The sequence below is a fragment of the Etheostoma spectabile genome, chromosome 18, assembly GCF_008692095.1.
Source record: "Etheostoma spectabile isolate EspeVRDwgs_2016 chromosome 18, UIUC_Espe_1.0, whole genome shotgun sequence".
Taxonomy (NCBI): domain Eukaryota; kingdom Metazoa; phylum Chordata; class Actinopteri; order Perciformes; family Percidae; genus Etheostoma; species Etheostoma spectabile.
The window spans coordinates 17,852,113-17,862,692 of NC_045750.1; the positions used below are offsets into that span (position 1 = coordinate 17,852,113).

Below are 10,580 nucleotides of genomic sequence, written 5' to 3' on the forward strand. Positions count from 1 at the left end.
CCAAGACCTGTCTTTGGTAAACTCATGTCATTATCACTGAGTTTACCAAACTATAGGTGTGAAAGCACCCTTAGACTTTGAGATATCTTATGTGCCAGTTTGACATTTTGCACAAGGACTACTTGATTATGGAAAGAAATCGTTATCACAACTATTTTGGTCGATAATGAAATGACGATTATTTAACACTATTACACGTTGTCTTTTGGAAAGACGTAGCAATTATTACACTGAAACAAATCAACAATGAAAACACCTTGAACCGTGGAATTTCCCATCATACTTTTTTCATCCACAAACACAAGCCACAAGTAAGAGTTTACTTGCAAAACCACAATGTGCAAAAATAATTTTTCAATTTATCAAAATATTTGTGAGCGTAAATCGTAATCGTTTTTGCAAAACTAGTCTTTGAGATACCATGTTTTATACCCGAGTATATGTCGGGGGAGTTGCTGACCTGACTGGTCTCCAAAATTATTTGCAACCGTCCTATGGAAATTCAAATGTATGAAAATACATGGTTGGCTTGCTGGCTTAATACCGATTCCCAATAGCCTTGCACCTACATGTGAAGTGTGCATAACTACAATCATGAATGTTTCAGGGTGGAAAGTATCTTGTTCTTGGGACAAACGGAAGACAGATTGACTGACGAATGCAATGTTCATCCAGATGCAATAAGTACACAAGATTAAGATTAATGCATCCTTTATTAATAGATGTAGGCAAAGGTTTTACTGTTGTCCCTTCAACATTTTCTACATACAAAATACAAATGTGGATTCTCTTTTTAATTTATCTCAAAGCTATATTGTGTACAATGAGCTTTTTTCTCTAAGACGAACAGATCCAAAGATTCAATAAAAGCAGCAGCTGCTGCTGTTTCAAGAATAAACAGAATTTGTACATCCGAATCCCTGCCCATTATTTTCATCAAAGGATCTCTGTCCTCCTCCTCACCCAGTGCTTCAGCAGGGCTCAGAACAATGGGCAGCTGGCTCCTCGAGATGGGCGGGCTGCGGCTGAGAGGCGGCAGTTCTGCCAGTGGCCCTGCAAGTGTCGGCAAAGACCCTATTGCTCCCCGGGAGTGAGCTCTGTCTTGGATGGGTGTGGCTGCTGCAAGAGCTGTGCCAGACAGATCGGAGAGCCGTGCAACGAGAGGGACGTCTGTGACCCACACAAGAGCATGTACTGTGACTTCTCAGCTGACAGGCCGAGATTTGAGGTCGGAGTGTGTGCATGTGAGTGGCTCTCATCTTTTCCCTGAATTGGTCATGGTAGGATAGGTCAAGGTAACAGCGGTGCTAACCATTTTCTGTTTCAAACTAGAGCTTGGGCAGAGTAATGCATCCGGTTACCTGGTGTTCAGGCTGAAAGCAGCGGTGCGTTGAGAACAAGCTGTGCGATGATTTTGACGTAGTAGCCACACAGGGAACATCACATGACACACACTAGCCCAAATAGCAGTTTTCCCCATAAACAGTCATTTGGAAAGGAGTGGCTATTAAACTGTGAAAACGTTTACAGATACACTTTAAGACTAATCAATAATGCCATCTATACTGCTGACATTTTACTCCTGCTTTACGTACGGCCCTGCAACCTGAAGCATATTTTTACATTTCAAGTCTATTTTCTTCCAGCATACTGGGTTGCTGCGCCAACGAGTACCAGAGCCTTGACATGTTTCCCTTATTCTTTGACATTCTCTCTCATTCAGACTTGATGGCGGTAGGCTGTGACCTGAATGGGGCCCACTATGAGAACGGCGAAGGTTTTGAGCCCAGCCCCCTCTATAAGTGCACATGTATTGCTGGAGCCATCGGCTGTACCCCTGCATTCATCCAGAAGCCTGCTGCACTCTTAGGCCCTGCACCGCTGATGGGCAACATGCCAGCCGGCATTCGCAGTGGCCAGAACCCAAAGAAGCACCAACAGGATACGACCTACATGTCAGGTGTGTTTATGGAGTGAACCTGTGGAGAAAGGCCAGCCTGTCTGGCTGGAATGCTAAGTGCAGTGTTAGCAGAGGGAGGAGTGAGGAAAACCGTAAGATGGGTGGTTCCAGTTATAAGCAGGAAGAGGGACAACTCACTTCCACTTTGATGTACCAGAGTAGTGTGTTTGCTTTGCATGAAACTCTGCAGAAATATATCTAGATAATGGCGTGTCAGGGAATGACTAATTTAATTTGTTCATGGTGGAAAAACAGAGCACCTTGGTCAGATTTAAAAGCTAGCATCCACACCAGGAAACTGAAATCTTTTGGGAAGTCTAAAAGATCATTTCAGTTCAGCAGAATGGCTTTTTCAACTCATTCCACTTAAATCATGTAAGTACAGCCTCAAAGGAAACTGAAACTGAATTCCCTTGTGGTGGGTAAGACCAGGGATTTGGGGTGTGTGCTCTTCTTGGCAGTACGGTGGCACAGAGACTAGATCTTTGTGTAGGGTGTTGTTGACACAGTGCCCTTTAACTGTAATACTGAAAGCTTACAGGGATCCTCCTTTAGCCTGGAAGAAGAACTGTCTGATCCAGACCACGCCCTGGAGCCCCTGCTCCAAAACATGCGGCCTGGGCATCTCTGTGCGTGTCACCAACGACAACAGCAAATGTGAGATGAGGAAATCCCGACGCCTGTGTCTGCTGCGACCGTGTGGGAAGAGTGTGTTGAAGAGTATTAAGGTGACAAGTTGGTCACATTCTATCAAAGCACTGTTTCACATAAAAATCAAAACTAATAAAACCCATGTGTTCCGCTTATAGATGCCAAAAGGAAAGACATGCCGGCCTAAATTCCAAGCAAAGAAAGCAGAAAAGCTGACACTCTCAGGCTGTACCAGTACCAAGAAGTTTAAGCCCACTTACTGCGGTGTCTGTACAGACAAGCGTTGCTGTGTCCCAAACCAGTCACGCATGATCAAGGTCGACTTTACGTGCAAGGGGGGCTCCAACACACAGTGGAAGATGCAGTGGATAACCTCCTGCGTGTGCCAGAGGAAGTGCAACGATCCAGGTGACATGTTTTCAGACCTGCGCTTACTCTAACGGATCCATCCAAGAAGTCCAGAAACACGGACGCAGGACATGAGCCCTGCTGGGGCGGACTAAGGACTGAAACGTATGCATACTTTGGCCATTAAGTTCTCCTCAGCAGTGGCGATGTGACATGAGAAATCAAAAAATGAAGAAGACAAAAACTCAAACTACAAAACCTCATTTCATAGGGAAGAATGGCTGGGATCATTAAATAAATTCGGAAATATGTTTAAGTTATGATAGAATATTTTATAAACCCTGTCTTCAGTAAAGATACTGTATGTGCAATTACAACTTGGAATATGGCCAGTGCATTAGGTGCAATAGCACACATTAACAGTACCTCATAATACTATGTTCAGGGAGCCAACACATGGCAAATTAGGTCACACTACAGATTCTTTTTACATGTTGTCCCTGCTTATTTTTAATCTGGTCACACATTAGACAATATTGACATATAACTTATAAAGCTATATACACAAAAGATTTGATTGTGTGAAGTCCTTATTGAAAAATAATTGTTGGTGAAACGTCATCCATCTTCAGACACCGTTTGCTGTTATTGGCCTTATCAGGACAAATCCGGTACTTTTTCTGGACGATTGCCCCCAAAGTGCAAATAAAATTAATTTATAAACATCTAAGAATCTACATGTGAGTTTTCATATGTATGCACAGTATAATTGTAAATGTAAATGTAAATGTGCTGTATTTATATAGTATAAGGACATTTGCATGTCAAATTACGCGGTATAACTTTATAAAGTGGAAATGAAGGAGAGTATACTGAATGAATGGAAGCATGTCATTTTACATTTTATTGTGAAGAGCGGAAGTACGGTCCTGGATGTGTGGACAGCATTGATTAATTAATAAATAATTGTTAATTTGTGCGACTTGTTAATATTGTTAATACCCTGAAAAACCAGCAGCGCCCAGTGAGGCTTTACAGCGAGGACAGGGGGTGTCCAAGTATGGCCAACGGTCTTGTGTTACTAGTTCCGGCATCAGCCTCCTTTTGCTGACTCTTGTAAAGACAAAGCTAAAGTAAATGGTTAAACGGATATTCTGTTAAAGAGGAAAAACGTTACACTTGCATTTTACACCATTAACTTAACTGAAACATAATTTATATACAGTGTATATATATATATAGATATACCGTGTATATATATGTAAAGTATTTCTGATATAATATTATATATATATATTATATATATATATATAATATATATATTATAATATATATATATTATAATATTTTTGTTTTTTTTTCTTCTTTTTTTAGATAATTTTTTGGGCATATACAGCCTTTGATTGGACAGCTGAAGAAATGAAAGGGTAGAGGGGGGGAATGACATGCAGCAAAGGGCTGCAGGGCATAGTCCAACCCTGGCCTGCTGTGTCGAGGAGTAAACCTCTATTTATGGGCGCCTGCTATACCAACTGAGCTATCCGGGCACCCTACATTTGTGTTGAAACAGATATTCTGATCGAGTTTAGCCAAAACATTTCCAAGCATGAACACAGTTCTTTTACATCTACACAAAGATATACAGCAGCGCAGACCTTCATCTGGCAATGCGGAGTCTGGGTGCGTCTAGCATGAGTGTCCCCTTGGTGGCATCTAGATGTTGGTACTCTTCGATCAGTGAGCTGACAGAGCTGATGGCCTCTGAGAAGAAGCTCTGCTCCATCCCGTCTACATGCAGGTAGTGGTGTAAGTGTGCCTTCAACAGGTGGGGAGGGGGCACAATGTGCTGTTAAGTAATTAAGTTTTGACGTTCTCTTTTTCTTCTATGACATTTAAAAAAACAAATAACAAATGTCGATCACAAGTTACCACTACTGAAAGGTACATTATGTCTTTGATCTGTTTATGCTGTCTAAACAACTAATTATCTAAACAAATTTGACAAGGTGTACACTATAGGGAATATTTGATGTCTTTGACTTATTAAATGATAAATTCCTTTGCTGGATCTTCTAATTTACCTTCTTCTTGTAGAGTTTGAAGAAGCGTTCTCTCAGCTCCGTGAATGTGAGCTTCACACAGGTGTTGTTGGCCAGGGCTAACAGGGCGTGGGAGTGACCCACGGGAGGCACTGAACACAGGCCCGTCTTCCAGCCTTCCTGGTTCCACGAGACAAAGGGTAGCGAAGGCTTAAGCCTAGAGCAGGGACAAAAAAAAAAATACATATCAAATGCAGGAAAAATGCAGGACATTTTATCAGAATACAGCATAGAAAATCTGCTTTGAAATATAGGAAATATTGGATAGGACAGAATAACACAATGAAATAAAACATAGCATTCATTATTAGTTTCACTTTTTTCAGTTGTATTCAAATAGTATATTGAAATAAAATACACATTTTAAATAGGATCAGTCTACCACTTTAAAAAAAATAAAAATAAATCCCAGTGCTGGTTCCATGGTCTCAGAATTTTGAATAGTCATCATGGAAAAAATTAATTGGTCATGTGACAAGGGCTGGGAAGATTGGCAGAACAGGCAGCCAAGTGGCAATACTTCACTTACCCAACCATGTTTAAAACTGTGACAATTCATCTGTGAACATGTGTTGGCGTGTGGTTTCATAACAATTCGTAAAGAATCCGGTTACGTTTCATTATGTTTTAACCAACAGAAAATAGGCTGCAATATAGTTTGTACAGGGAATATGTGTGTCCCTTAGAGTCTTTTGGTGGGCAATATTTCTGTGTTTTTCTTCCCTCCCTCCCTCCCTCCCTCCCTCCCTCTCCTCCTCTTTTAGACCATGGTCACGCACATATATGTACTCTCACAGCAGCTTCTGTTTTAGCTTCTCTTCATGAAAACAAGGTCTGCAGGGAAAGCGGTGAAGGGAGAGTTGAGGAGAGGTGGGTGCTGAATGGACCAGTCATGAATCAGTGCCGTCAGTGCTGAATGGGGGTACTATTTGGTAAAGTGAGTGTGAAGGTCATCTTTATCAGGGTGGTTGCACGGACTCGTCGGCTGTCTCGGTGCAGAAGGAAACGGAGTGGGAGGATGACGCTCTGACCTCTCAATGTTCCTGCGCACGTCAGATATCTGCACGTTGCCCCTGACCATGAGGGCGCAGGCCAGGTAGAGGCTGTGCTTCGGGTCAGCTCGGATTAGCTGGTGGTCTTTATTGAAGGCATCGCTGAACATTTGATCCAGTCTAGAGGGCACAGTTAGAGGAGAATGACAAACACTTCACAATACTTTCAGACATGGCTTTAAATTAAAACCCGCAAACCCACCAAATGCGGGTAATAAATGACCTTTGGCAGGTAACATTTTAAAAGGCAACAGCCAACTTGGCCGGTGATGAACAAAACAGACAGGCTGCAGGAACAATGCGACAAGTCAGTGTTTCCCAGATTGCTCTGTTTTCTGCCAAGAAATTTGGGCGGTTTTGTGTGTTTAGCCTGGAAACGCAACCTTTATCATGCAATAGGCTCGTAGTACTAATCTTACATTTCCCATGAACATTAAGTCACAACAGGTCAGACAACTGCGACGTGGATAGCATGTTGTACTGATCACAAGCTCCACTGAAGAAAAACAGAACGGAGAAAAACAAGCCAGATTAGCTGAAAGTGAAGTAAAATTAGTTAGGAAAACAAAAACATTTGGCTAGTGGAAAATCTGATTGGCTGGTAACTTTTACAATCTACTAGCCATTAGATCAAAAACTTCAATTTAAAGACCTGCTTCGAAAAATTACATCTATATCAGGGCGGCTGTGGCTAGGTGGTAGAGCGGTTGCCTGCCAATTGGAAGGTTGGTGGTTCAATCCCTGGCTTTTGTCCCATGTCAAAGTGTCCTTGGGCAAGACACTGAACCCTGAGTAAATGTAAATGTGCTGTATTTATATAGCGCTTTTCCAGTCTTAACAACTGCTCAAAGCGCTTTTACATCTACAGGAAACATTCACCATTCACACACATTCATGCACTGTGGCCGGGGCTGCCGTACAAGGTGCCACCTGCTCATCAGATAAACATTCACACACATTCACACTCCGATGCGCAGCACCGGGGGCAACTCGGGGTTCAGTGTCTTGCCCAAGGACACTTCGACAATGACTGCAGGGGCAGGGATCAAACCACCAACCTTCCGATTGGCAAGCAACCTCTCTACCACTGAGCCACAGCCGCCCCTAGTTGCCCCCCATGCTGCGCCATCGGAGTGTCATTGTGAGTTAGTGTTTATCGATGAGCAGTCGACAGCCTCGGCCAGTCTATGCCTGTGCGTGAATGGTCCTGTATGATTTAAAAGCGCTTTGAGTAGTTGTTAAGACTAGAAAAAGCGCTGTATAAAATACAGCACATTTACATCCTGGCAAAGAATAGCGCTTGTTCAGCACATAGACTGGCTTTCATACTCTGAGGAGAAGACGATCTGTGCTACAATATGCAACTAAGGGCTGAAACGCTAACAAAGTGCCTCTAGCTAGCTAAAAACATCAGATTTAAGCATGTCATTTGATTTATTATAAAAGGAAAGTTAAAAACGCTGGTTTTCAGCAAGTCCCTGTTCTGCAGAAACATAGAACACTGAGTACAGTTACGCCATATACATTTATAGGAGGACATTAGCAGAATCTAGATGGACACGCACAACTAAAAACAAACAGTAGTGCAAACAAGACTCGGATCATACATGAGCAATCAATTTGTGCAAGTGTAACTGTTGAGAAGGAACAGTTTGTGTGCGTTTTTGAAATTTGTGATGGAAGGTTTTGTTCTGATGTTATGGGGAATGTCATTTTAACTTATGGTGTACAGTATGTATGAAAAAAGGATTTCTGACCATAGTTGTTTTTGTATGGGGGGACTGGAATGAAAGTCTGTGAGACAGACCTAGTGAGGCGTACTGGTCTCATGTTGTGTGTCAGGAGAAGTGCAGCGAGTGCTGGTGAAGTGCTATTTTGAATCTAAAAATAAAATGCAATAGCATGGCTGTTTATGTAGTTCTGGTAAGTCAGAGTGTTCGAGCAGAGTGCAACGCAATGGTGAGGGTAAGTTGTGCTATAGGTTCAGTAACCTCATTAGTGGTAAGAGACCAGATTGGAAGACAGTACGACATTGTTGAAAACACAATTGCATGTAGGTAGGTTTCAGAAACAGAAAAGGAAAGATATAATCTAATATTGTCAAACTATTATTTTAGCAACCGATATCTTCCAGAAAGGACAAGTTAACTGTTAATGTTAGCTATGTAATGTTATTAGCAAGCTAAGACACTTAACATAATGCATAGCTTACTGATTTATCCACGGTCCACTATAACACAAGTTGCATACAGTCAAAATGCTTTAGCTTAACTTACAGTCATATTAGCTTTAAACTAACATTTGGATATTTGACTTGGCAACAAAATGCCTGCTGTAAACATTACATTGGGCTTATCGTTAGCTTAGTGTCAGGTCTTACCATTCTCTCTGCTGATTTATCATGTCTGTCTCCACTTTTGTTAGATACAAGCTCAGTGGCAGCTTATTAAAATGGAAGTTATGAGTAATCTAATTGACGCAATCATTCAAATGTGCAATATTTAGTTGAATGTTTGGTGCAACATTGGTTTAACATTTTTTTCCCCTCTTTTTTATCATTATAAGTACTATTTTAGATAAATGTTGGAATGTTACATATTACTTATTGCTCGAAATTCATATTAAGTTCCTTTCATAAAGATACAGAGCTCATGTTATAATGTTCCATGACATGTTTTATCTGTTACAAAGACAATATTGAACCTAAACTTCTGGCAGAAAAAAGGATTTTTTTCCTGAAATCGTTAGCCCTATTATGGGTTATACATATTGTTGGTAGTGCATCCCACCACAGCAGCTTTTAGGCATTTTTCTGTTGTTTACTAGCAGACGGAACTGACAAAGAGTCACCTTGACACAATACAAAATACTGGAGAAGATGACATGTTTTCCTTTCCGGTGGTGGCGGGACTTATATTAACTCTGTCTATAGTGTCTCTATTTACTGGCTACAGTTAATGAAGTGGCCTTGCAGGGATTTCAGGTACAGTTGAGTTAGACTGGGGGCCACAAGGGCAATGTTTGAGAAGAGTTGTTGTACCTTTATTTATCCAGTCAAGTTCTGCTGAGCAGGCATGACATTTTTAACCAACACCCTGCTCTGCATTCATAGTCATATATATTCACTTCAGGGAGTTTGCCAAGTACAACCACCACTCTTACTGACCAATGAGCAGCTCCTCTGGAGTAGATGAGGTCCATATGGCTCACACAAGGCCACTTTCATGGTGGTGGTTGTTAAGAAGCAGGTGGGAGGGGAGGTGGTGGATCAAATGGTGTTTTTCCTGTCACAAGCCTGCAGCACTAAACTTAAGTAGCCAACATTCCACCCAAAAAATAAAAAAGTCAGCTTTGTGGTGTTCGCAGATCTTATGCCTCTTTTTAAAAGGATGGTACTGCACTGAATTTGTTTTTATTTGGACACTCCTAATTCAGTGGTTAAGGCTAGTCTATAGGGAGCCAATGGCGACTGTCCTTAATAATGGAGCCATGTCACCCTCATTAAGCCTCAGGGTTTGCCATTATCACAGCTGATATTTGCCCTGTTTTTAGAACATTTGGCTATTACATTGCGTAAAAGTGAAAATGTCAAAAGGGGTTAAAATGGGCCAGATAGAACACAAACCTTTTCTGTATGTGGACGATATTCTTTTGGTTTCAAGTAACCCGCACACGGCAACATCGGAGATCTCTTCAATTATTGATTCCTTTTCTGAAATTTCCTGTTACACCATTAACTGGGGTAAATCGGTATCTAAGATATGTCCCCCAGCCATGAGGGAGTCTTGGCACTTCAAGGAGATCCCGTCAGGTTTGAATTATTTAGGGATTCAACTAACACTAGGCACTAAGAATAATGCAAACTTATATCTTTCCAGTTATTCAAGCTATCCAACCTGTCCTATAAAACTGGGCTAAAAGGAATATATCTTTATTAGATAGGATTAACTTGGTTAAGATGATTTTCACTCCCAAGATGAATTACATTTTACATATGTTTCCTTTACATTTTTCACCCAATCTTTTAAAACTGTATAACATTGTTGTAGAGAGCTAAATGTAAGCAGTCAAAAAAGCAAGTTTTAATCGTGCTAAACTATTTGCGGCTAAAGTGAGTGGAGAGCTTGCACTTTCAAAATAGACTGGTATCACTATGTGATCTCCTTTTGTGAGCTATCTAAGATGAATGATTCCCTTGACAGGATGATTTTCAGAAGAGTGTGGGGCTCCTTTTTGGACGCAATATAAGAAATGCCTGTATGATTTTTAGTACTGGCAACTGGAATAATGATTGTTAGGCTTGGTAACTGGTTCTTTAAGTTTGTTTATTTTATAATATTGGTTTGTATTCCTCGTATTGTTAGATTTGTTTTGTGTTGTCAATTAATCACACCGTTGTGACAAAAGGAGAGCTGAGCCAGAAGGCAAAGCTCTCGATCTACCGGTCAGCTTTTGTTCCTACCCTCACCT

At 41.2% G+C, this 10,580-nt stretch overlaps 2 protein-coding genes and 1 long non-coding RNA gene across 7 annotated transcripts in view; 2 read left to right on the forward strand and 1 right to left on the reverse strand.

The window, feature by feature from the left end:
* ccn6 (cellular communication network factor 6) overlaps nt 1–3,527 on the forward strand; it is a 5,634-nt gene extending 2,107 nt beyond the window's left edge. The window contains exons 2-5 of one of the 2 annotated variants that reach the window (XM_032542468.1): nt 968–1,244; nt 1,724–1,960; nt 2,516–2,688; nt 2,770–3,527. In XM_032542468.1, the coding sequence (XP_032398359.1) occupies nt 968–1,244; nt 1,724–1,960; nt 2,516–2,688; nt 2,770–3,051 (969 nt within the window). In that variant the 3' untranslated portion in view covers nt 3,052–3,527. Of the gene's footprint in view, nt 1–967; nt 1,245–1,723; nt 1,961–2,494; nt 2,689–2,769 lie in introns of both variants that reach the window. The other variant, XM_032542467.1, reaches the window with a different exon arrangement.
* Nucleotides 1–10,580, reverse strand: part of tube1 (tubulin, epsilon 1) — a 30,682-nt gene that overhangs the window by 9,176 nt on the left and 10,926 nt on the right. The window contains exons 10-12 of one of the 4 annotated variants that reach the window (XM_032542454.1): nt 6,090–6,230; nt 5,041–5,215; nt 4,572–4,775 (exon numbers count right to left, since the gene is read on the reverse strand). In XM_032542454.1, the coding sequence (XP_032398345.1) occupies nt 4,617–4,775; nt 5,041–5,215; nt 6,090–6,230 (475 nt within the window). In that variant the 3' untranslated portion in view covers nt 4,572–4,616. Of the gene's footprint in view, nt 1–3,274; nt 4,776–5,040; nt 5,216–5,622; nt 5,897–5,933; nt 6,231–10,580 lie in introns of those variants that run through there. The other 3 variants (XM_032542453.1, XM_032542455.1, XR_004336092.1) reach the window with 3 other exon arrangements.
* The window catches only part of LOC116705987 (uncharacterized), a 25,600-nt gene continuing 18,546 nt past the window's right edge, over nt 3,527–10,580 (forward strand). The window contains exons 1-2 of the long non-coding RNA XR_004336112.1: nt 3,527–3,538; nt 6,235–6,242. This is a non-coding gene — a long non-coding RNA (uncharacterized LOC116705987). The remainder of the gene's footprint in view (nt 3,539–6,234; nt 6,243–10,580) is intronic.